The sequence below is a fragment of the Microcebus murinus genome, chromosome 22 (genome assembly GCF_040939455.1).
Source record: "Microcebus murinus isolate Inina chromosome 22, M.murinus_Inina_mat1.0, whole genome shotgun sequence".
Classification (NCBI taxonomy): Eukaryota; Metazoa; Chordata; class Mammalia; order Primates; family Cheirogaleidae; genus Microcebus; species Microcebus murinus.
Window position 1 is genome coordinate 9,831,582 of NC_134125.1, and position 27,237 is coordinate 9,858,818.

General features: G+C 46.3%; 1 protein-coding gene across 1 annotated transcript in view; it reads right to left on the reverse strand.

The window, feature by feature from the left end:
• TBX5 (T-box transcription factor 5) overlaps positions 1–27,237 on the reverse strand; it is a 46,761-nt gene that overhangs the window by 2,967 nt on the left and 16,557 nt on the right. The window contains exons 7-8 of the mRNA XM_012761780.2: positions 24,925–25,016; positions 7,998–8,224 (exon numbers count right to left, since the gene is read on the reverse strand). Of these exons, the coding sequence (XP_012617234.2) occupies positions 7,998–8,224; positions 24,925–25,016 (319 nt within the window). The remainder of the gene's footprint in view (positions 1–7,997; positions 8,225–24,924; positions 25,017–27,237) is intronic.

A 27,237-nucleotide genomic window follows, 5' to 3' on the forward strand; every position in this document is an offset into this window, starting at 1 on the left:
TTCTACCAAACACCTCTGTGTGCATCATTCTCCAAGTGACACCTGTAGGTCAGTCCAAAGTCTCCATAAACAAAACAAATCTCTGCTAGGGTTGTACCCACTTAACAGCAAGCAAAATTATTTTTAGCTAGACTCCTTCTGGGACACATCTGGGACCCATAGGGTGCCCAAAAATTTGCAACAACAACAAAAAAAAGTGGAAAATGTGCTCTTCCAGGTGTTCTATCTGTATCATGCCAACCATCCAGATGTTTGAAGACATCCAGATGAGCGAGTAGCCATGTTTTTCACCTTTCAACTGGGTGGGTTTTTTTTTTCTTTTTACAGTCTTGAAGACATTGCTGCACTCTACTTGTTTTTGTCCTCACCACCTCCTCGCTTGATTCTTTCTCTTCCACTTTTCCTTCCACCCCCCCCCCCAGGATTCATAAATCCAAGTGTTTCCTTTGTCACTGGAATCATAACCTTTGGGTTTTCCATTTAACCAGGGCGTTCCCCTTTTCAATAATAGAAAGTACAGCTGCAGGGTACCCTTGGCAAGAGAAAAAAAAGCAAAGCAAACTAACCATGCTCGAGTTTCTGATCCCCTTCCAGATTTGTTACAAGTAAAAAAAAAAAAAAGGAAGAATAATAAGAAAAAGGCCGGAACACATTTTGGAAAATCGTAAAATTATACATTCCAGTTTTTAATACCTCAAAGATCTGATGCAGGGCCCTAAGAAAAACTCGATGTTGGCTTGTTGATGAAAGCAGGTCCTGAGCATTCTCAAATTCCTCACAGCCCTCATCACATTGTAAAGAAATTCCAAAGCAAGGATCCAAATTTCAGGTCGGTCATGATAAATGCTCTGGATGTAATCTCTGTGTTTATTTTGGTCATGGCTTGGTCTCTTTCTTTTTATTGGGAGCCTGATAACTGCTCCACAGCAAAGACCTCTCTCCAGCCAAACCATGTTTAGTTTGCATGACTGGGGAATGGGCTGTGGTCAAGTACCAAGCCTTCTGATGAGACGAGTCCACAACTCAGCTTCAGAGAGTTTAGTTATATTGCAACGCTCCTTGAACGCACCTGAGTCTCTTGGATAACAGAAAAGTTCTTCCTGGTTCTAACCAGCTATCGTGGCATAGCACTGTGAAAAACTCTGGTCCTTTAAGTTTCTCCAGATGATTCTGATTCTGGATAAAGTGACTTTACTTATGAATCCAGAACATAGATATGAAAGTGCAGGGTTACGGCTCTGATGCCCAGTGGTTTTGTGAATGTGAGCAAGTCACTGGACCATTCCAATCTCCGTTCTTGGCTGCAAATGGGGATAATACTTAAACTCTTTATGAAATTTAATTGAGATAATACTAAGTGCCTCAGTCTAGTTTCTATCTTCCTTGCATGTTAAGTAAATGTTCAAATCTTATCCGTCCAAATAACCCAGGTCTGCTCTATTCCCTCTTTTCTTTCTTGGGAGACTGGACAGATGGCTCTCTGAAGGTCATCCAATACTTGAAGGTATTTGGGTGGATTCCAGACCTGGAAAGCTCACAGAGCTGCTTTTAAATCAGCAACCCCATAATCATCGTTGCAATTCCCAAATGGGTCATTTCCCTTGCCGAGTTAGTTCACTGAGGTGAAAGACTGTTGTTGAGTCTTCACAGAGACCCTGAAGCTCAGAGTGGTGAATGGCCACTTTCCAGCTGAGTAACCTTCAGCAAGTTGGGTGGTGGGGGTGGGCAGAGGCACACGATGTTATAGTCTAGGCCTTCTGACTCACAGAACAGTGCTTGTCCTGGCAGGCTTGGCCCAGGCTGTCCATTTTCATGCAACCCTGTGTGCTCAGCCAACATGAAAGGTAGCCTTTGACCCCTATAGATGGATGGATGGCTAGATGGGTGGGTGGATGGATGGTTGTGTGGATGGGTGGGTGAGTGGGTGTATGGATGGATGGGTGGATGGGTGGATGGATGGATGGGTGGATGGATGGGTGGGTGGATGGGTGGATGGATGGATGGGTGGATGGATGGGTGGGTGGATGGATGGTTATGTGGATGGGTGGATTGATGGGTGGATGGATGGGTGGGTGGGTGGGTGGATGGGTGGATGGATGGGTCGGTGGGTGGGTGGATGGATGGATGGGTGGCCAGGTGGATGGGTGGGTAGATGAGTGAGTGGCTGGGTGAGTGGATGGCTATGTGGATGAGGACATGAGTGAGTGGGTAGATGAGTGGGTGGGCAGATGAGTGGATGGGTGGATGAGTGGATGGAGAGATGGGATTTTTGGCACCCTCATGCTCTTATTAGCTCTTAGCATTAAGTGGGCAGTACTGGATGGTATTGTGGGACGATCCTCAGCTAGAAATCAGACACTCAGGTTCAGATATCACCTAGCCACTACCTGAAATCATCAGATGTATGCCCTGCCTTATTATCCATCTCCCCCATGAGAATACAAGTTTCATGAGAGCAGGGGCCTTTTCCACCTTGTCCTCCACTTATCCCAAGCACACAGCGCAGTGCCCAGTACACATTAAGTGCTTAGTAAATACATATTTATTTGACGGCTCCATCCCAGATCTGCCACTCATCAGCCACATAATCTTAGAATCTAACCCCGTCTCTCAGTCCGTTTGCCCCCTGAAAGGGGGGATGGGCAGCATCTCCTCAGCCGTGGGGATGCAGTGAAGGAAACGATGTGCAATTGCTTTTAAAAACAAGCAGCTCTGAGAAAATGCGCCCTGCAAAGCCCTTTACAATATCTAACTCCCCTTCCCCTCTCAATCCCTGGCTTTCCCTTGAATGTCCAGTTGAGCGCACAGCTTTGCTATGGCCTTTATTTAGGTTGCTTTTCACTTCTAATGGGGGTGGGGGTGACAGTCAGGGGGGGAGGGGGAAAGGCAGACAAGTGCTCTCTCCCAGGCCCCGGGGTCCTGGATTTGATTGAGTGGCATTGATAAAAGACCATCCCAGCTTTTTTGGCTCAATCCATCGGGAGAGATAGTTTGGAGACAGCCGGTTCCAAACACAAGGGAGCCCTCTGGCCCGCCTGGCCCCTTGACATTTCGCTGGGCCTGGCTCCTGGGCTTGCTGGAAAGGAGACAGACAATGAGGGGAAGTCAGATAGTGGGGCAGGCGGGCGGGGGGGAAGCCACCCATGGAGTTATCACTTAACGGGAATCCCGCACTGGAAGGAAACCTCGGCTGATTCCTTATCACCCTGCAGTGTGGAGGCCGATGATGAATTGCTATTTGTTGTCTCCCGGGCAGGACAGACAGAGCGTGGCTGGAATGTCCCCTGTCACGGGGAGCTCCCCTTTCGGGGATAGAGGGAGGTGAGAAGGGCAGAAGTTTCTGGAAGGGTGAAAGGTCTTCTCCAGGGTGCACACCCCACGCACCCTGACTCCACAGGCCTCTCGGAGTGAACCTCGGGCCGGGCCACTCACTAGCTGGGTGACTTTGGACAGGCTCGTCAATCTCTCCAAGCCTCAGTTTCCGAATCCCTGGAAAAGGGGGTAATTCTCCACCTTGTTATCTCCAATCAGTCACCAAGGCCCGGTCCCACCCACACCCCAGTCTGAACCACTGTCTCCTGCCTCCGACCCTACAGCGGCCTCTTAACAGGTCTCCGGTGTCAACCTGAGTCCCCTCCTATAGCAGCAAAGGACTGCTTCAAAACAAAAGACTTAATCAGAGACAGTGGGCAACCTTGTCTGGCTCCAGTTCTGAGTGGGAATGGTTTCAATGTTTCCCCATTCACTATGATATTGGCTGTGGGCTTATTGTACATGGCCTTGATAATTTTAAGGTATGTCCAGTCTATGACCATTTTGTTAAGAGATTTTATCATAAAGATTAAAAAATTTTTTTAAAAGACTTCATCACATCACTCGCAAGCTTAAATCCCTGCCATGGCCACCCATTGCCGTTAGGGTAAAAGCTGAGGCCCTTCACTGAAATGGTTTCTAAGGGCTGGCATCATGCTGGACCCTGCCTCTCTCACTGGCCCTCATCCGCCACCACCGTGCCCTTGCTCTGGGCACCAGCGTGCCAGCCTTCTGCTCACTCCGCGGAGAGGGCAGGCTTCCCCGCACCCGATGGGCTTCATGCACGCTTTGCTCCGCACCTGGACACCCACGCACCTCCCCTTCTCCTACTCAGCACTCACTCTTCCTCTAATCTCAGCTCCAATTCTTCCCCATCTCCCACCCCACACCCACACTCCAGTTGGGGATCCGTTAGCACTTCGCCTATCTCCTTGATAGCATTCGATCACACTTTTAATTAAACAGTTACATAATTACATGCAAGATGTTGGACCTGCTTGTGACAGTGTGGGCTTCTCAAGGGCAAGATGGTGGCTAGCAAATGCGCATCGAGCACTCACAGGTGCCAGGGACCACTTTCCGCGGATGACCTCATTTCATCTCCTCGCAACCCTACAGGTATCCTGCATTTTTGCACAAAAGATAGATGAAGCCCAGAAAGGTGAAGCAACTGGCCCATGGTCCACACACCTGCAAACTGTCAGCCTCTGTGATTATTTCTGCAATGAACTGGCCACCAATTCCAGCTCCCCCAACGGCCGCCGCAGGTTGCACTTAAGTTCACCTGAGAATCCTGCATGCCCCATGAAAGTCAATGGCTCACATCACCTCAGAGGTTTACGAACCTTCCATTCAAAGCCTTCCCACTACATCCCCCAGGAAGGCACCTATAAAGCATGCTGCTGTAAATATTGAACCGAAAAAGCACCTTGATTCTTTTCAACTTCTTCATCCCTTTTCTTTTGGTCTGGCATTAATTTCGTCGACGGAGCTCTCTAATGCAAACCTGGTGAGCTCTTAATCGGCATGTTGGACCCAGTTTCAAAAGCAGCTTTCTAGTGGGAGATGAAATTTGGGGGTTGTAGCTGATAAGTAGGGTAACGGAGACAGTATGGAGCAGTTAAGGCCACAGGTGTAGTGTTTACAGACCAGGCCGGGCTTGGGTTCAAATTCCACCTTTAAGAACCATCAGCACATTTTTTTTAACCTTTCTGAGCCTCAGTTTCCCCATTGGTGAAGTGGATGAATATTAGCACCTACTGAATAGTGTTGAAAAGGCTTGGTCTGGGGCCTAGGTAGAAAGGGCATCCTTGAGTATAATATAAAACATAATCTCCGTGTGCAAGCACTCGTGTTGCGTGGGACACCCTTAACCTCCTGCTGGTGCCTAACGAGGCAGGCACGTTTGCAGCCATCTGGTCTCCAGCCCGGCCAGCAGTGGACGTGCCGGGAGTCGGGCCAGGGGGTCTGTTGGGGAGGTGTTGTTCAGACCTTCGCGATCCAAGCAGTCTGGATGGGCTTCAGGTAAGTCCAGAAGTCAGGCTCCACCCAGCTCAGCTTCTCAGCCCCCGTGCTCAGACCCACGCAAAACGCAGGATCGGGAATTGTCAGAGTCAAACTGTGTGGCCTTCCTCACGTGACCCCAGCTCCAGAAGAAGCTGCCGGAGCATCCACTTCCACTGGTTCTTGTGGGTGAGTCGTTTTTCCTAAAGATCCAGGCGTTGGGCACCGGACTTCCAAAGGCCTTGTGTTGGCTCCTGAGGCTGTGCCGTACGACAGGCCAAGATTCAGGCCTTTTAGAGCAAAAACAGCATCTCCTCACTTAATCAGCCCTGAGCCAACACATGGCATGCATGATTTTTTGACATCTTTGCACCAAGCATAGGAGACAATTCCTACCGTGAGCCCAAATTTATAGTTTTTCTTTTTTTTAAAAAAAAAAAAAAAAAGAGGCTTACGAAGGTTAAGTAACTTGTCCCTACTCACAAACATTTGAAAACAGCAAAGGTGGACTTCATCTTGATTGATTGATTCTGCAGACCACAGATGAGAGCTCTAGACTACACTGCCCATTTTGCATTCATCTTCTCGACCTCTGACCTAGAGGAGCACCTTCTCTCTGCTTCCTCCTGGCTCTTTCCTGCCTTTCGGAACAATCTCTCTCACTTATCCCATCACAGCTACCACCTACTAGGTGCTTACCAAGTATCAGACACTCTAGGAAACGTATTGCCATTTACAAAGTGGGAAACTGAGGCTCAGAGGGGCTAAGACACCCGTGTGAGGTGAGGTCACACAAGAAGCAGGTGGCAGAGTCAAGATTTGAATCCCTGTACCTCTGTCCCCACTGTCTGCACTCTCCCCAGTGTGCAGCTCACGCCAAGCAATTGTTCTAGCGAGCTGAGCTCGCCCACACCACCTGTGCCAACCACGTGAATTCCGGCTCGCAAAAAGAGCCAGCAGAAATCTCCTGTTTTAGCATAGCTCCTTCAGACTCAGGTGACTTAGGGAAAAAGTCATCAGACACTAGCTTAGCAGATTTATAGAGGGGATGAGAAGGAAGAAAATCAGTTGTGTGTGGTTACTGGTTTTGATCTGGAAAGGGAAAGAGTGCCCAGAAGCCACCTGGGAGAGAAACACCCGCACATGCACCAAGGAGACATTTATAGCTACAAGGAGGTTCCCTGCCTCGTGGCTTGGAATACAACCAGCGACCAACCCCCCTGCCTACTAGCGGGGGTGGCCAAATAAACTCCGTTTTATCCTTTCCAACCAATTCTCCCTCTTTAGCAGTTAAAAAAAAAAATGAGGCCGTCTAGGTTCATGAAAAGATATCTAAAACACATTCTACAGTTTAAAGGGGGAAAAAACGAGCTGCAAAATCCATACAGTGGGCTTTCATCTATGTTAAAAGTAAAAAAAAATCTGCTCTGTGTGTGTGTGCACACATGTTGTGTGTGTGTGCGTGCGTGTGCATGTTGTGTGTGTGTGTGTGCATGTGGGCTGTATATGTATGCATGTGGGGGATGTGTATATGGTATGTGTGTGCATGTGGGCTGTGTGTATATATGTGGGGTGTGTGTGTATGCATGTGGGCTGTGTGTGTGTGCATGTGGGGTATGTGTGTATGTGGTGTGTGTGCATGTGGGCTGTGTGTGTATGCATGGGGGCTGTGTATGTATGCATGTGGGCTGTGTGTGTATGCGTGTGGGGTGTGTATGTATGTGGCGGGTGTGCATGTGGGCTGTGTGTGTATGCGTGTGGGGTGTGTGTGTGAATGTGGGCTGTGTGCATGTGTTGATTGTGTGTATGTGATGTGTGTGCATGTGGGCTGTGTGTGTATGCGTGTGGGGTGTGTATGTATGTGGCGGGTGTGCATGTGGGCTGTGTGTGTATGCATGGGGTGTGTGTGTGCATGTGGGCTGTGTGTGTGTGCATGTGTTGGGTGTGTGCATGTGTTGATTGTGTGTATGTGATGTGTGTATGCATGTGGGCTGTGTGTGTGTGCATGTGGGGGGTGTGTATGTGGTGTTTGTGCATTTGGGCTGTGTGTGTGTGCATGTGGGCTGTGTGTGTATGCATGTGGGCTGTGTGTGTGCATGTGGGCTGTGTGTATGCATGTGGAATGTGTGTGTATGTATGTGGGCTGCGTGTGTGTGCATGTGGGCTGTGTGTGTGTGCATGTGGGGTGTGTGTGTGCATGTGGGCTGTGTGTGTATGCATGTGGGGGGTGTGTATGTGTGCATGTGGGCTGTGTGTGTATGCATGTGGGCTGTGTGTGTGTGTGTGTGCATGTGGGGTGTGTGTGTATGCATGTGGGGTGTGTGTGTATGTGGTGTGTGTATGCATGTCGGGTGTGTGTGTGTGCATGTGGGCTGTGTGTGTATGCATGTGGTGTGTGTGTGTGTGGCGTGTGTGTGCAAGCATGCATAAGTGAACACAATAGGCCTGGACACTCTAAATAAGTTTTCTCCAAGGAAGGGGCTGGAGGTGGGGGAGACAAGCCAAGGGGACCTTTAGTTTTACCTGTATGGTTTGAATTTCTTACAATCTCTATGCATTTTTGTGTGGCTTACATTTTTAAACAAATAAATGTCACTGAATAAATGAATATATACTCTCCCCCCTCCACCCAGAACAGGCAGGAAGAGGAAGGGGGACTCGCCGGGGGCTCTCGCACTCACCTTTCCTCTTGGTGCAATGGTAAATCTGGCCGTGCTCCTGGGGCAGGGGGTACGGGTTGGGTGGGGGTAGCAGGTCCTGGGAGGGGCCCGAGACGCCATTCTCACACTGGTACTGGGACCCCAAATTGGACGAGGCGGAGAGAGCGCGAGACTCACTGCTGAAAGGACTGTGGTTGGAGGCCACTTTCTGCCTCACTGTGCTCCTGGGAACCACGGGATATTCTTTACTGAAAGAGAGAAGATGAAAAGTAACATTTATCAATGCCCCAATAGAGATGCCCTGAGTTACCGAACCACGCATCCAAGAACCCACCAAAACTTTGACAAGCAAAGTGATCCAGTTGCATTTATGTCCATCACATTCCACGGACATATATTTGGACACTTAACTTTTCATGCCTTATATATACCAGGCGAGTAGATTTGCTGATAGTCCCGTAATCCTAGCACTCTGGAAGCCAAGGCGGGAGGATTGCTTGAGGTTAGGAGTTTGAGACCAGCCTGAGCAAGAGTGAGACCCCGTTTCTACTTAATAAATAAATACATACATACATAAATAAAAATTTTCAAAAAGATTTACTGATTTAAATTTTTTTAAAAAATGATTTCTGCATATGTATATTTCTATACATATGCAGAAAGATAGATGAACATCCCCAATTAAGAATCCCTCTATACATCTACTTGAAATTGCTTAAAAAAAAAAAAAAGAATCCCTCTTAAAGATCAATAAACACACATAGCATTTTGAAATTTGTCAACCTAGTCTATATATCTTTGATTTCTCTGATTCAAAAGCTACATGTGCTGAGCAGTTATTCATAATTAACTTCTGGGTGTCTATCATTAAAACAGGGCTGAGGTCTTTGCCCAAAGTTAGTAAAAAACGGTAGCTGAGTACCTAGGATAGTCAGGTGTGATCCTAGGTTACTGTAATCTGGATATATTGCTACTTGTGTCTTAGAATTTCCTTCTGAGCTGCTGTCCTTGTGGCCACTGATGTATTTAACTTTTCCATGCCTTGGATTTCCCTCCAAAACGGGGATCATAAATGTCTCCAGTTCAGACGGTAATTGAGAGAATAAATGAGTTAATCCGTGAAAAAGACTTAGAAAGGTATATGGCACATGGCTAAGTGCTCAACAGATGGCAACCGCCATCGTTATTGGTATGGCTTTGGGGGAAGCGAATAGAGGGAGGGAGAAAGGAGAGGGCAAGAGACAGAGGGAAGGAAGAAAAAGGACAAAAAAGATAAAAGCCACAGCCTAGGATACAGAAAGCTGAAGCTTAGAGATATTAGGGGCTGCATCAGTGAGTAATGGAGCCGGAATCTGAGCCCAGATCTCTTTGATTGCAGAATGCACACTTCGAACCACCATCATCACTCTATTTGGTCACTGATCCCAAATTCTATGAATTTGGAGAATGTCATTTCTTATAATATTATGCTTAATTTTGAACTTAATTTTGATCAGAATTCAGTTGATTGTATTTCAGTTAAGCCATTTGTAATTTATTAAAGTCAAAGAAATTACAGGCTGACTCAAGGAAATATTTGGTTCCTTAAATATAAAATAGTTTCTTTTTTTAAAAGTGAAGATGTTGCCAGGCACGGTGGCTCACGCCTGTAATCCTAGCACTCTGGGAGGCCGAGGCGGGCGGATTGCTCGAGGTCAGGAGTTTGAAACCAGCCTGAGCAAGAGCGAGACCCCGTCTCTACTATAAATAGAAAAAAATTAATTGGCCAACTAATATATATAGAAAAAATTAGCCGGGCATGGTGGCACATGCCTGTAATCCCAGCTACTTGGGAGGCTGAGGCAGGAGGATTGCTTGAGCCCAGGAGACTGAGGTTGCTGTGAGCTAGGCTGACACCACGGCACTCACTCTAGCCTGGGCAACAAAGAGAGACTGTGTCTGAAAAAAAAAAAAAAAAGTGAAGATGTTTTCCCAATCAAGATGGCAATAGAAAACGGATGTGGGGCCAGGCGTGGTGGCTCGTGCTTGTAATCCTAGCATGTTGAGAAGGTGAGGAGGAAGGGTCACTTGAGGTCAAGAGTTCAAGTCCAGCCCCAGTGAGACCCCATCTCTACAAAAAATAGAAAAACTAGCCAGGTGTGGTGGTGCACACCTGTACTCCCAGCCACTTAGGAGGCTGAGGCAGGAGGATTGCTTGAGTCCAGGAGTTTGAGGTTTCAGTGAGCTTTCATGATGCCACTGCACTCCAGCCTGGATGACAGAGCAAGACCCTGTCTCAAAAAAGAAAGAAAAGAAAAAGAAAGAAAAAACAGATGTGAAGGAAGAAAAATGATCTGACTACTCAAAGTGTGGCCTGTGCCTGGCAGTGTGGACAGTACCTGGAATCCTTTGAGAAATGCAGAAGCTCAGGTCCACCCAGATCTATGGGATCATCATCTACATTTTAACAAGATCCCCAATGTTCTCCACCCTGGTTACACTTCAGAATCCCCTGTCTGCTTTGTGTGTGTGTGTGTGGTTGTGTGTGTGTGTGTGTATGTGTGTGTGTGTGTGTAAATTTAAGGGGTCCAAGTGCAATTTTCTTCCTTGGATATATTGTGTACTGGGGAAATCTGGGCTTTTAGTGTATCCATCACCCAAATAATATACATTGTACCCGATAAGTCATTTTTCATCCCCTCCACTCCCACCCCTGTAATCTATGTACTTTATTTCATGCATTTAATCACATTATTCTGATAAGTGATCCATGGGCTTCAAAACACTGCCAGGGAGGCCCATGGCATTAAACAGGCTAAGATCCTTTTCCCTGGAAGGAATATGTATCAGTAAATCCCAAACCTCAGTCTGCTGAGATTTTTGCCATGACCCATAACCAACTACTCTTTATCCTATTACACTTTTTAAATTAACCTTTTGCCCAAATAAGTTTAGCCTTGCTACAAGTGATAATATCTGCAAAATTATGAGTTTGTGGTACTAATTACCGTTCCTTCAATACAATTAAAATAAATGCTTAACTGTTACAATCAAAGAGCACACCTGAAATCATGGCACATACAGAGCTACACGTAACACCTTTTGAAGGTTGATGCATTAGCTCACTCTATCCTTTCTGTGACTCTATGACGTAGGGATTGGTTTTGTTCCCATTTTACAGATTAGGAAACTGAGGTCCAGGGAGACGAAGCAACTTGCCCAAAGTCACAGAGCTAGAAAGGGACACAACCAGAATTCAAACCCAACCATCTCCTAATTACTTCTATACTCTTCCCTAATTACTTCTTTCAAGTTTTAAAACACAGCATGCTTTTAGGGGAGCCAGAGTTTGGGGCCCAAGACTCCCTTCCCACTTCTTGTATCCCTCAGGGGTGTGAGCAGCCCCACTCCATGCCCTTGTTTTTGTTTGTCCTGCGAAAGCACGTCAGAGTGGCCGAGCAGGGGACAGCAATGTCTGCCAAGTTTCCACAAGGCTGCAGACACCCTCATAGTACCCAGGGCTGCCCTCGCCCCGTTTTCTTGTGGTGCGCACCATCTCCGAACCAAACTGGAGCCACCCTAAGTAGCCACAGCAGTCAGAATCTTCCCCTGGGGCCAGGAGGCTGAAAGGAATGAAATTAGCTTTATAGCTCTCGCTTTGTGGTTCAAGCTACGTAATGGAAAAAAAAAAAAAAAGAAGAAGAAGAAAAATTATAATAATAATAATAAAACATTATAAAAGTTGTCAAACCTTGCTGGCAATTCTATTCAGGTCTGCTCAATTCAAGTGCTGAGCTGTCAGAGTGCCAATAGGAAGGGGGAAAAAAATCTCTTTTGGTTTTATATTTTTAATGAGGATGGTTATTTTTTTTTAATTAAAGAAAATAACCCCTAAAAAATGTTGGCTGAGAGAATTTACAAGAGAATGTATCAATGGACTCCGTGGAATTCTCCACTCCAGTGCTGCCAGATTGCAAAATTACTCTCTGGAAAGGCCACATTCTGCTTTTGATTACTAACACTCACAGAAGTGGGAAAGCAATATTATCCCAATAACCACTTGCCCCTCACAGCCTGTTTCTCTCCGAGGAGCCTGAAACATCATCCCCGCCATCAATCACAAACATCTCTTTTAGTGCCGTGTTCCCTAGCCCATCGGACGCGTGTCGAAGCGTGGGCACGGAAGGGTAAAGTGACTTCCCGATCGGTACACAGTCACAGAGACAAAAAGGAGAAAATGCTAGAACCAAACAACAGCGGGTGCTTTTCAGTGAGCTCAGCCACGGATCGGTCAAAGGAACAGTCAGTCCAAGGTCCATGGCTAGTTACCCATCCAGCAGAAATCTGCAAAGTCTTTGTGATGAGAAGATAAACTATTTTCCTCTGCAGCTTTAGGGCATCATTGCTGAAGAAGCAAGGGCAGCAGAGAATTAAAGTGAAAGTTGAAAAGCCCACGCATCTCTGGGTTTTCATCATCCTTGTCAGTGTCCTCATTTTCCTCCTCCTCATCCATGCCACTTTGTGTTTTGTTGTTGTTGTTGTTGTTGGGTTTTTTGTTTGTTTGTTTTTTGAGACAGGGTCTCACTCTGTCACCTCGGCTACAGTGCAGTGGCGTCAGCCTAGCTCACGGCAACCTCAAACTCCCGGCCTCAAGTGATCCTCCTGCCTCAGCCTCCCAAGTAGCTGGGACTACAGGTGCATGAGACCACGTCTGGCTGTGTTTTCTATTTTTTGTAGAGACGGAGTCTCACTCTTGCTCAACTCGAACTCCTGACCTCAAGCGATCCTCCCACCTTGTCCTCTCAAAGTGCTCGGATTACAGGTGTGAGCCAGTGTGCCTGGCCATACTGTTCTTAAAGTGCCTCCTGATGTTCCAGCCTCCATGCTGGTTGACTTACATGCTCTGCCTCGTTTGATGCTGGCAAGAACTTTATTTCATGGGCACAAGTAGGCTTGCTTTAGTGATAAGGAAATGCAAGCTCGGAGAAGTCTTGTCCCAGATCACACAGCTAAGAGGTAAGACTGAGCTTCCCCCAGGGTCAGTCCGATTCCAACACTCCTGCCAACTAACTAATACTTGCTAATAGGGAATCGCTTCCTGCACACCAACTGCTCTGCAAACACAACCACCTGCTATCTAAAGCAGGGTGGTAATGACAGAGTTGGATATTGGCGACACCAGGGCGATGTCAAGATCTACCAGGCGATGCTACTGTTTGCAGAGCCTTGAGTTTACCAAACGTCACATCTCACCGATGCTCTCTGCTGCGTCCACCAGTGGTACCTGATCCCCCAGACAAGCTCGGATCAGAGTCCGGGCTGCTCACGAGACACAAGCCAGGGTGCCGAGCATCTCAGTTCGCCCTGGGTGTCGAGACTCTGTGGCCCAGCTTCTCCCCGGCTCGCCCCGCCCCCCACATTCTGCTCCACGAGAGCGGGAGCGATGAATGACGCCATTGTCGCCGAGTCTGAGTTGTAAAACGTTACAAGGGAATATTGAAGTCCACGGCCAAACTGCGTCTTCAGCCTGCAGCTAACGAACACCCCCGAGAACCTTTTCCACCACAGCCGACTGAATTGGCCTTTTCACGGGAGCAGGTGGCAGAGGTGCTGGTGTGTTGGGCTGGTTTTTTGTTCTGTTTTGTTTTGTTTTCCCCTGGTGATGCTTACCCAATCTCTGGCAGCCCTTTTCAAACAACTGAAAGCAGGACGTTGGGGCAAGGCGAGGGGCTGTAAAATCCCCGTTCTCTTAAAGCAAATTCCTCCTCTCCCTAGTCCTTTAATCTACAATTAAAATTTTTAAAAAGGGCTACAGGACCCCTTGAGAGTTTTCTGGATTTATTAGCTTTCTCACACGCTTGGGGAAGCTATTCTGATCTAACACGCGTGGACACAGCAGGGACTGAGAATGGCGCACTCCAGGCGGGATCTAGCCCAGTGCAAATAATATATAATCGCTTCCTCTTTCATGTCTACAAAGTGCTTTAGTCACTTCCCACCAACCAGCAAGCTGGAGAAGGGCATGGTACCATCTTACTGGTGAGAACTGAGGCCACTATGCAAATTTCCCAGTGATGATTCACCCAGGTCTTAGGGCTATATGACTTCAGGGGTGCTAAGAAACTCAAAAGCATCCCTCTCGCTGGCCTTGAGCACCCTTCTCTTATGACAATTTTGATTTGAGGCTTTGAGTCACCCTAGCTAAATCTTTAGACAATATAATGTCAGGGGAGTAGCTTCCAGTTCAGGCTCTGAAGTCAGGCTGGGCGAACGTGCCTTCCTTCAGCACCCAGCCATGAACTTGGTTGCTGGGTGTTGGCTGGGTTCTTCCTTTTTCCAACCTTCAGTTTCCTGTCTGTAAAATGGAGATAATGAAATAGCCACCTCTTGAGGTTGTTGAGTGATGGATGGAAAGGCTTGGCATATATTGTGTACACATTGCTCAATAAACACTAGTTTATACATCACACATTATTATATTTTAGAGCAGAGGCTCTTACCCTGCAAGGGCTTTGAATGGTCTATGCACCCCTAAAATATCAAATATTTAGGGCTGGTCAATTTTTCTAAGAAGAAGTCCATACTTGCATCAGCTACCCATAAGGGGTCTGTGATTCAAAAAAATGTTTTGACTGACACTAGAGGCAGTTCTGAAACCATGGAGGAGAATCCTACACCATTCATGACATCTCCCTGTGTCTCAGTTTCTCTGTTCGCAGAATGGTGGTGGCAGAGGAGGCTCATCTCACAGGGTAGCTGGGAGCCCCAAAGGTAAAACCTGGAAGTAAAATTACAAACATAAAAAGACAATAGCCAGGGGTGGTGGCACACACCTGTAGTCCCAGCTCCCAGGAGGCTGAAGCGGGAGGATCACTTGAGCCTAGGAGTTCCAGGCTGCAGTGAGCTAACATCGTACCACTGCACTCCAACCTGGGGGACAAAGTGAGACCCTGTCTCTAAAAAAAAAAAAATTCTTTTTAATAAAAAATAAAAGGTCAATCAATCTGAGCTAACCTTTTGATAAGTTCACGGTAATAGCTTGTCAAATAGTCTAGCCAGGTACCTGGTACTGAACTGAACAGCTCAATAGTTTAGCTCAATTCTTATAAAACTAAGAATTTCAACCAGTGTAACCACATCTTAGTTTTAGTCTTTTTTTTTTTCTTTTTTTATGATTTGAGGTGGTGGAGAGGAGGCTTCTGAGGCTAGCCTCAGTTCTTCCGGAAGCTGGAAGGCTCCGAGGGCCTGGACTCAGTGACCTTTCTCAAACTGCTTTCTGTACTCAGACTGTCTTGAGGCCTCCTTTGTTCTGAGGGAAATCATGGGGGGGGGGGTCCCTGGTCAAGCGGAAGTAAGTCAAGGACCTCCTGGTGACCTTCGGTGCAAATGATGACCTAGGCAAAGTCACCCAAAGCTACTACTTCTGAAGGAATGTTAAATGTTCTGTGTGCTAATATAAAAGTCTGCCTCCCTCTCCACCAAAAAGAAAAGACTAGAGAGGAATGGGTCTCTGGCAAAATAAAATTTTGATGTGAGGATATTAACCACTGGGCTGGGCTGGTTGGGAGACAGGACTTGGGGGGTAGGGTGGAGCAGGGTTGGACAAAGATGTGGAAATCTCTCCAGGCGAGCAGGTTTCAAACTTGGCTACGTAGTATAATCACCTGGGGAATTTAAAAAAAAAATACTGACCACCCCCAGCGAGTCTGATGTCATTGTTCTGGGGAACAGCCTGCACACTGGGAGTTTTAAAAGCTCCCCAGGAGAAAGGAGCTTTCCACAAGAGTACACACTGTACGATTCCATTTTTATAAAGTTCTATAACAGACAAAACCTAGACTATAGTGGGGAAAAAAATCAGGACATCGATTGCTTCTGGTGGGGAGGAGGAGGCAGGGAGAGGCTGGGAAGGGGAATGAGAGAATGTTCTAGGGTGATGGGAACGTGCCATATTTTGAAAGGGGCTTGGGTTGCACAGGTATGCACGTGTGTCAAAAAGGGAAAGGTGTACTTAAGATTTGTGCCATGCACCCTAGGCACACTTAACCTAAAATAAAGACTTTTGTGAACAGAAATTGAATGCTAGTTATCGACGTGCATGTTGAAGTATTTAAGGGTAAAATGTACTCATGTCTGCAACTTAGTTTGAAATACATCAATAAAAATAAGGCCGGCTGGCTGGATGACAGAGCAAACAGATAACAAAATTTTATTTGTAGACCCTAAGCAGTGAGGACGTGGGTGGCTCCCCACACAATTCTTCCACGTTTCCTATATGTCTTAGATTTTTCATAATAAAACATTTGTTGGGGGGAGTATTATAGGTAATTCTAATGTTTAGATAGAGTTGAGCACTAACTACACATATGGGCTCTGTTTCCAGAAAATTAGGTCATGCATTCACCTGCACATCATTCTTCATTCTCTAGGGCCAAGGGATTCCCTACGCGTCACTTCCTAGGGGACACTTCCATCAGTCACCTGGGCCAATTTGTTAAAGGTGGTTTCTGACAGGTGCCTGGAGCCACTGACCCAGCACTTCTGAGGGTGAGACCCACAAATCTGCTTTTTTAACAAGCGCCCCAGGTAATTGTGATGTCTACCAAAATTCTGAGAAATGCTGCCCCAAAGTGGATGGGTAAAATTCAGACAACTCAATAACAAAATAATAATAATAATAAATGGGCAAAGGACTTGAATAGATATTTCTCAAAAGAAGACATACAAATAGTCAACACATATATAAGAAAATGCACTACTCACCAGGGAAATGTCAATCAAAGCCACATGAATGTTAGAATGGCTATTATCGGCCGGGTGCGGTGGCTCATGCCTGTAATCCTAGCACTCTGGGAGGCCGAGGTGGGCGGATTGCTCGAGGTCAGGAGTTCAAAACCAGCCTGAGCAAGAGCGAGACCCCGTTTCTACTATAAAGAAATTAATTGGCCAACTAATACATATAGAAAAAATTAGCCGGGCATGGTGGCGCATGCCTGTAGTCCCAGCTACTCAGGAGGCTGAGGCAGAAGGATTGCTTGAGCCCAGGAGTTTGAGGTTGATGTGAGCTAGGCTGATGCCACGGCACTCACTCTAGCCTGGGCAACAAAGCGAGACTCTGTCTCAAAAAAAAAAAAAAAGAATAGCTATCATCAAAAAGACAAAAGATAACAAGTGTTGGCGAGGAAGTGCAGAAAAGGGAACCCTTGTACACTGTTAGTAGAAATGTCATTTGGTACAGCCATTATGAAAAACAGTATATATGTCCCTTCCCCCCAAATTAAAATATAGACCTACCACATGATCCAGCAATCCCTCTTCTGGGTATATATCCCAAGGAAATGAAATCAGTATCTTAAAGATCTATCTCCACTCCCATGATCATTGCAGCATTATTCGCAAGAGCCAAGACATGGACAGAAGTGTCCATGAACAGATGAGCAGATAAAGAAACTGTGCTATAGATACACAATAGAATACTATTCAGCCTTTAAAAAAAAAAAGGAAATCTTCTCATTTGGGACAACATGAATGAACCTGGAGGACATTACGCTAAGTGAAACAAGCCAGACACAGAACGATACACACCACATGACCTCCCTTATATGTGGAATCTAAAATAGTGACACTCACAGCAGCAGAGAGTAGAAAGGTGGTTGCCAGGGGCTCGTGGGAGGGGGACACCATGGGGGAGATGTTTGTCAAGGGGATACAAAGTTTCAATTATGCAGGATGAATGAGTCTAGAGAACTACCATAGCAATGTGAATAGATTTAGCAACACTGTATCACATACTGGAAATTTACTAAGAGGGTAGATCTTAAGCCCTATCACCACAAAAAAAAAAAACAAAAACAAAAACAAGAAAAGAAAATGGTAACTATGTAAGGTGACAGGTACATAAATAAGCTTGATTGTGGTAATTATTTCAGCGTTTACATATATCAAGACATTAAGTTGTACGCCTTAAATATACATAATTTTTGCCAATTACACCTCAACAAAGATGGGGGGAAGATATGAAGCAGTGAGTGAGTTGCTCCCAGCACCGTCCCGAACGGCAGGTGTGGGGAGCAGGGGTGGGCAGGAAGGGCAGAGGCAATATTGCAGCTGAGTGGGGGCTGTTCTGAGCATCCCTGTCCTTGACAGACAACAATGATCCAAGACCCCAGACGGAATTTTTTTCAGACAAACCTCAATTTTACAACTTCACTTAGGCCGTGTCAGCTTCCCAAACACAACCCCTGTCTTGTCTGACATAAACGCACGCCTCTCAGGAGGACGTCGTGTGGCCAGGCAAAATTACAGCAGCAAGTGGGGAGTTAATGCCGCCTCCAGAAAGTGGTCTTGGAAATCGCATCCCATTAATTGGGCATTTGGATTACCTTGAACCACAAGCATGAGGACATGAGAGCGCTAAGCCTTCGGTTTGAAAAAAATGATCATTTGAGGTTAGGAGCTGAAAATTAATTTAAAACCAGGAAGGAAGGGATAGGGGAGGGAAGGTTCCAATGGAAAGATTTTAAGTTTCGGGAGTCCCAGACCCTATAAATCCTTTGAAATAGTTTGAAAAAAAAATTTTTTTTGTTTATATAGTATGAGTTTTTCATAGAGTCTCTCACTTTAATTGGGTTTTCAAAAGGGGTCTTAGATCCAGTTTAAGAAACCCCACCCTAGAGGAACAAGGTGGAGGGGGTGAATGTTGCACCCCCTTGGGTGACAATGGTCAGGTTCTAACATGGGTGTGAAGAGTCCCTGATGTTCAGGAACTGGAGCTGAGTGATGAGTGAGCTTCAGTCTGGCTCAGACCTCCTGGGCTCCAAACGTCCCACTCCAAGTTGGGTGGCTTGAAGCCCAGGCCAGTTACAGCAGAGCCCCAGGGTCCCCCAGCTCCAGAGACCACCTGCCCCAGGTGCATCGGCAACACGCCAAGACGGAAAGGGAGGAAAGACGACTTCATTCCTTCCAAGAAGAACTCTGAGGCCACCCAAGTCCCCCAAGCCATAATCTACTAGTCCCCCAAGAATGATCCATAAATACAGCTTAGGGTTAAAAGACCGGTCATTGCTTATGACCATTCTGTGCGAGGTGAAGCAAGAAGTGCCAACGTAAGTATTTTGCTGCTGCTCTTTCTGATTCTGGGGTGTGACATTGCAAGGACACAAGCAGCAGCCTGGCATAGCATAATCGAAAGGAGGTTCTCTCCATCCTGAAGAGTCCACGCTGCAGCCAGGCAGGCCTCTGCATCTGAACTAGCTGCATGGCCCTGGCCAAGTGCAGCTGGCTTCACCAGGACACGGACCATGTCTCAACACCTAATAGCGATCCAGCTTCACGCTGCGCCAGACATTGTGCTACGTGCTTTTGTGGTGCTAGGACAATGTTAAAACACGTTGGCACGTTTTTTGACACTCCTTCCAGCTTGAGAAGGGATCCTTGTCCCTCCTCCTGGAATCCAGGCTCACCTTAGTGAGTCACATTCAACCAACAGAATGCAGTGGAAGTGACACTACGTGATTTCCAAGGTGACATCAGCAAAGTCCAGGCAGCTTCTGCCACCGTGGAAGAGTCCAAGCACCCTGAGTCCGCCATGTCAGAGAAGCCATGCTCAGCGGCTCCAGGGGACAGCCAGCTGAGGTCCCAGCCAAAAGCCAGCATTGCTCGTGGGTCATAGGAGTGCACCAAGCTGGACGTCCAGCCTGACCTACCTTCAGATACTTGCACCCCAGCCAACACCTGCCAGCCAGCAAGAACTGCACAACTGAGTCCTCCCCAAATGCATGCCTGCCCCACAAGTCATAAACAAAACAAAATGCCTTCTTGTTTCATCTTGCACACAAGGGTGACCAGCCATGCCTGGTCTCCTCACCATAAGTGGTATTTATGGAGCATTGCTGGGGGCCAGCAGATTGCAACTGTATGAAACTTGGGGACTTTGATAGTCACAGAGCTCTGCACAGAAGGACTGAGGTTGCCTGCATGTCCTTGCCGCTTTAGTGGGCTGTTGATGCATTGGGCGGTGGGGTGGAGAAGTGGTCTCGGGAGCTGGGGTGCCCTGAGGCCCTGCTGTGGCTGATCTGAATTTAGCAACACATACAGAAAGCAGATGGGATGGTTTGGGAAGCCAGGGCTTCCCAGTGAGTCCGAGTTAAGTGTGTGAGGCGTTTGTGATGCAGCAGTGATAACCAGTACACACACATGACCTCATTGCATCCTTGCAGCAGCCCTGGAGGTAGGCTCTGTGATTGTCTGCCTTTTCACGGGCAAGGAAACGGAGGCTCCATGGAGCAGGAGAGCCCCGGAGTCACTCCAGAGCCTGTTTCCCATCCATGGACCCTGCTCCAAAGTGTGTTGATTCATTTTTGTATCCCCAGTGCCTGGCATACAATAAGCACTTAATAAATGTGTCCGTTGAATACACAAATAAATAGATAAAAACTGAACAAATAAATGGGTCTCCGAGACTCAGTTTCCCCTTCTGCAAAAGGGGGTGGCTGGACCAGATGCTGCCTCCTGAGGTCCCTGCTGTCTCTAGAATTCCATGCTTCTAGGAGCAACTCTCCCCACAGTGGCACCTGTCACAGAACCACTCCAGCTGGCTTTCAGAGATCTTCAGAATCTGACCCTAACCCAGTCCCCTAGACTTCAAGACCCCTGCCCATTCCTCCCTGCTCCAACCCAGAAAAACCTTTCTTCCCAACAGATTCCAATCCCACACCCACTACACGGTCTACTTCCATCCTCTCCGTAAAGCTTCCCCGGCCCGGGTCCCAGTCCAGAACATGTCCAAATCCATCTTAGAGATGGAAGCCAAGTGCAAAGAAGGGAATGTGCTATGAAAAACCAGGGCCTAGATTGTTCCAAACAGCAGTGGGGCTCCCAAATCTCGTTTAATACATGGTTGAGCTTTTATGTGCATTTCTATTGTTTGCGCGTTATCTTGACAGTGGTCCAGACATCTTAACACCAGATAGACTGCTATTTGGTTAATATTTTCTCTTTAATCAGCCTGCAATTGACTCCCTTCCCTTCCCTCTCTCCCACCCTCATTTCCTTCTTTTCTTCCTTCCTGAGAACTTTGTCTCATTCTAAACAGTAACATCTGTGAAGTCACAGGCCCCATGTCTGCACCAAAACCATCCCCACCGTCACCAGTCTATGTGTATTTCCCCATTTGGGGAAATATTGGCTTTTAGGAGAAGGTGTTTTTAAGCCACAAATTAACCTTTCTAAATAACCTTGGCACACCTTTTCATGGGACTGCTAGAGACAGGATGTTTAAATGATTTTATTTTCCCCTTTGTGCCTTTCCATAGCTCTCACATTTTTATAATAAGCAGTAATTGCTTCTGTAACTAGAAACCATAAATGCATGGTGGAAAATAACTAAGACATCATCTGCATTTTCCAAACACAGGGAGCTGGGCCAAGAGATAGTGGGGCGAGTGCCCAGACATTTGCCAAGCACATCCAAACGTTATTTATGTGGAATAACTTTGAGGTAATGCTCAGCTCTCCATAACTTCACTTCGCTCCCTTCTTCCAATTGTTGGAATTGGAGGAAATTTCATCCCTCCTGCTTTTCTCCCGGAGCCAGCTGTCACCGGGTGTGTAGGGGACAGGAAACAGGATTACAAGATTAACAGTGGGCCTGCCGTCCCGCCGGCCGTTATCGCGGCTGACTCCGGAGAGCCGTATTCTCTGCTTGTCACTACCTACGGCAACCTGGGGGTTGGGACTCTGGCCCAAAATAAATCCCGAACAAGGGAAAAACTGGGAGTCATGTGGAGTTTTCCCCGAAGCCGGGTCAATTTTGCTGAACGTAGACCAGGAATCAAGCTCCTTTAGGCATTTTCTCGTGCAAATCTTAGAGGAACCCTAGAAAGTGGAAGCTGCATTTTTTATGCCCCTTTTGTAGGTGAGGACACTGAGGCTAGCTCCCTTACCCAAGGATGTGTCCAGAGACCCAGGCCTGTGTACCACCCCCCACCCCAGCCCGGTTAGGTCAGCCCCCTGGCTCCCCAGTGCTACTCCTAACATGGCCACAAAGACACACGTGCTCTTAGGCTGACAGTGTCAACTACTGAGCATCTCCTGGTGACCAGCCACCTCTTTCCTCCCTTCTGCCTGCAAAGTCCCTACCCAGGAAAGAGACCTAGGCAAGTCCCCATTCTGCAATAATTTGGGGAATGGTTAGGGCAGCCAGTTCAGACCAAAGAAGAGTCATCTGCCCAAGTATCTAAGTAGCTGTGTTGACTAGAGCTTAACTCGAGAATCACCGAATCACTGACGTCTGACATCTCGAACACCTGCGGGTCCCCACCCGTCTCTCCTTGCATGTCTGTCATCTGTCCAATCAGCTTCCAAAGTGCACGGCCCTGGCCTGACATAGAAAAGCCATGGGGGGTCCTGGGAAGAGACACATGCTGAGTACGTGGTCTGCAGCCAGGGAAAGCTTCTTGGAGGGAGGAAGAGCTACCAGGGGACCTGGCGATGGTTGGAAGGTGCCAGGCGAAGGAAGAAGGGAGAATTAGAGGCTAGAGGCACATCGAATGTGCATTCAAAGGGACAGAATGAAGGAAAGAACACAGGTTTGGGCCACCTCCGTTAGCATGATTGGAACATATTAGGAGAACACTGGGGAGGGACACAGCTGGAGGGGTGGCCGGCCAGACGGGAAGGGCATGGCCAACCAGACAAGGGAGTCTGGACCTTATACGGAGGGCCACAGGGGGCTTGAATGTGTTCTCCATTGCACAGTGACCTTGTCTGATTTGTGTTTTACAAAGATCTCTTTGGCAGCTGCCTGGAGAAATTTCGGGAGGAGAACAGGACTGAATTTGGTCTAAATCAGTTAGGAGGCTGTGGCTGGTGAGCATGGTGGTGGCTGAAATAAGCAGCCTGGCAGGAGAAGGGGGCAAATTCTGAGATAGCTTAAGATAGTAGAATCAGCCCAGGCACGGTGGCTCATGCCTGTAATCCCAGCACTTTGGGAGGCCAAAGTGGGAGGATCGCTTGAGGCCAAGGCCAGGAGTTGGAGACCAGCCTGGACAATAGAGCAAGACCCCATCTCTACAAAAAAATAAAAATTAGTCAGACATGGTGGTGTGTGCCTGTAGTCCCAGCTACTTGGCAGGCTGGGGCAGGAGGATCGCTTGAGCCCAGGAATTCAAGGCTGCAATGAGCTATGATCACACCCCTGCACACCTGGGCAACAGAGCAAGACCCCATCTCAGAAAGAAGAAAAAAAAAAAATGAAGGTTGAATCAGTAGGATATGGTAACTAGTTAAGTTTGAGGGGCTGATCTGAGATACCCTAAATCCATTATTCACTCCCCACTCTTGGCCTTGTGAGAAGGAGGGATAGAAGTGAGAGATGATGAAGCCCTTTAATTGTGGGCAGTTTCTCTTTAGTTCCCACCTGGACAGTCTGGGACATGACTTTGTGTGGCAATGGCTAAACTGCCTTGATGGCAAATACCCATCAGAATGGGATAGGAACAAAAACTTGGCACTCTGAGCCTAGCTAGGTCCATAAATAATTGGACCCCTCTCAGCTAAAATGTGATATTTGTAGTCAACTTTTCCACTGACCATACGACTAAATCAAACTCCAATTTTGAAATGTTGATGCTTAAAACAACAATAAAAAAAAAAAAACCTCTTTAAATAATAATCTAAGAACTTGTCTATTTTAGCCACAACTATGAAGGAAACCAACTATGAACACAGAAATGCATAGGAATGTGAGGTATGTGTGCACTCTTGAAGGTAATGTCCTTTTTTTTTTTTTTAATTTTTAGAGAATGGATCTCACCATGTTGCCCAGGCTGGAGTGCAGTGTCTATTCACAGGCATGATCCTAGCACATGTCAGCCTCAAACTCCTGGGCTCAAGTGATCCTCCTGCCCCAGCCTCCCCAGTAGCTGGGACTACAGGCACACACCCCTGTGCCTGGCTTTATTTTTTAAAAGCATGCAAAATTAGATCTGGTAAGCCTGCTATCTAAAAACAATTTCTCCATGGCTTGTATTTCTAAACCCAACAGTAAAACTACAAAGCTAAGGCCTTTCTTTCCCTCTCTCCTTCTTATTGTCTTGTCTTTCTTTGAATGAGTATGTCTGTTTATCTGCCTGATTCTCCCTTTTCGTGTCTTCCAGAAAGAATAAGGAAAAACATCCGAAATGACCTCATTTTATTTTGAAACACTAAACCCACCAACAGGAAAAAAAAAAAAAAGGAAAGAAAGAAAATGGGAAAAAAAAAAAACCCTTCTTGGTCAAAGGAATCAAGATGTATTTCTAATTCTCTTGCCATATGGTAAGTTATTTTGGAAGCACATCAAGAGGTAGAGAGAATGTTTGACAAAATTGGCAATGCTCGTACAATCCTTTCAAATCAGACCAAATTCCCACTCTGTGCATTTGCTACAGGGCCTCCTATCCATCATATCAGCGACTATGACCACAGGATATGTAAAAATACCGAGCGCTTTTTAGCACCAGCTTCCAATCCTCCAGTGCCCTGGACACCACATGGTGTCAAATTCGTCTGTATTTCACCCCCAGGAAATCAAGCCATTAACTTCTCTTTCATTTACCAAGAGCTTATGCCAGAAACAAAAGCATTCATGGGCTGGGACTTAAGGGAAGAAAAAGAGAAAAGGTTTCACTACAGGGAGAAAGACAGGAAAAATAGAAGAGAGAATGTTGTCGATTTTGTTCCCTAGGCAGGTGGAGAATCCAAACTCCTGGGACCTTCTCCACGCCAGGAGGTTCACTTGTCTGATGGTGGCAACCACATGGGACGGTTATCAGACAGCGGGACAGAGCGGGCTTGTTCTCCCAGTTTCTCTGTGCCTGGCGTTCTGTGGGCAGGGAGGCAGGTGGAGGGCAGTGCTAGCTTGCTGCCAGCTCACCTGGGGTATGGGGGGCTGTGTGCAGAGGGGGGAGCTTGGGGTCCCCCTTCCTACCTTTGCATTCTTGACATTCTGTGCAGCTCCATGTCATCGCTGCCCCGGAATCCTTTGGCGAAGGGATTATTCTCGATCTTTAATTGCGTGATCTGAAGGAAAGAGGGAGAGGGGGCGAGAGCTGGTTTTCACTTGATTGCTACAAGACAACCTCGGGACATGAGCTAATAATAAATGTCATGGAAACGCAGCTTCTGGCAACCAAAAGAAGCAAATTAAGTCAGGCACGTCAACGGGACCCACCACTTCATTCAAGTGGAGGCTTTGAAAAATGTCCTCCATCACGCTGCTTTTAAAAGGGGAAAAAAAACCTGGATTTGGTTTGCCCATTAATTGGAGTCATACTCTGCATCATTCCAGCTGGATTTCTTTCTTTTCTTTCTTTCCTTCCCTTTTTTCTTCTTCTTTCTTTCTTTTTTTCTTTCCCTTCTTTTCTTTTTTTTTCACTCGTTCTTTTCCTTCTTTTGTCTTTCTTTCTCTTTGCTTCCTCCCTTCTTTCCTCTCTTCCTTCCTTCTTTCCTTCTTTCTCCCTTTCTCTCCCTCCCTCTTTTCCTTTCCTTTTCCTTCCTTTCTCCTTGCCTTCCTTCCTTCCTTCTTTCTCCCTTTCTTTCCTTCCCCCTTTCCCTTCCCTTCCCTTCCCTTCCCTTCTTCCTCCCTCCCTTCCTTCCTTCTTCCCTTCCTTGCTTTTCTTCCTTTTTAAATCTTGGCATTTTGTGTTGCAAACACAAGCTAGGCATGAACACTTGGACTTCCCCCCATTGGAAAGTTGTGCATGTTGACATTGTTGTTGCACATCCGGTGGTGTGGTAATCTCCATTTGGAAGGGTTAGCCCCATCACGTGTGTTTCTGGAGAAAATATGTCATGATTATTGCTTTCAAAAATCCTATAATGCCTCATTTCATGTTTATTTCATAGTTTCACAGACAGAGATTGCTAGCTCAGGTGGAAAACGGTGCCTAATAAAATAAACACCAGCGTACATAATGATAACGCATACGATAATTATTACACAACACCAGACCTCTTAAATGTCCAAGACAAGGAAGAGAGAGCTCTATCTTAGAAATCTGTGCTATAATGTACAAAGCTTAGTAATAGAATGGGGTCTTTTTGAACATTTTGGTTCCAGGCCCAGAACTTTAATTTAAGCCATCAACACATTATATTAATATTAGCGTGAATATACAGTAGCAGACCCAGGTGACAGAATGCATCCATATGGAGCTTGCTAAAAATTGCGTGTGAAATCAATTTTCATATATAGAATCACATGATAGACACCAGGGCAACATGACTGAAACTTCAGTCATTCAAGGTTTTTCTTCACAATCATTGCTGCACCTATTACAGAGCACTTGTACACTGGCTTAATATTTCTATTTAAATCAAATCACTTTTTAAATTCATTTCACACAGAAATACTGTGTTCACTTCTCTGTATGGCAAACTAGAATCACTTGCTATTCAATTAAAAAAAAAAACAACCAATATATTAAATTGTCTCTACTGGTGCCCAAAGACTGCCTGTTCTTTGTTGCAAGGCAAGATCAGACAATTTTAGAGAAGTCTTTAATGCAAAATACTACTGAGCCAAGACTCTCTCTGATACAAAACTAAAGAGATAATTGAAAAGAGAACAACCTTCTCTGTGATTTCATCATAGTCAGATACCCCTAAAAATCATCTCACCTACTCTAGTAGTATATTTATAGACTTCTGAAAAACTATCCTGGAGTGAAAATGAATGCACTCTCTAATTTCTTCATTTGAGGTGGGACATTCTTGTCTGTTCTGTTTTCTGGAAGAGGTGACTGGTAAAGTTTGCCTCTAACTCCAAAACTCTATAATGAACCTATAATTACTATTTACATATTACTATTTACAACACATATATGGATAACATATGTGTGTTCACAATAAATATATAAATCTACTTAACTTTTTTAAAATATAGGATTTCAAATATCTGACATTCTGGAAAAGGCAAAACCAGGTAAGGTAAAAAGATCAGTTGTTGCCAGAGATTGAGGGGAGGGAGGGGTGAACAGGTGGAACACAGAGAGTTTTTAAGGCAATGACAACACTCTGTAATCATACTATAATGGTGGAGATACATCATCGTACATTTTTCCAAACCCATAGAATGCACACCACCATGAGTGAACCCTAATGTAAACTATGGACTTTGGGTGACAACAATGTGTCACTCACTGTAGGCTCATCAATTGTAACAAATGTCACACTCTGGTGGAGGATGTTGATGGTGGAGAGGCTGGAGGAGGGGAAAGAGGGTGCATGGGAACTCTCTGCA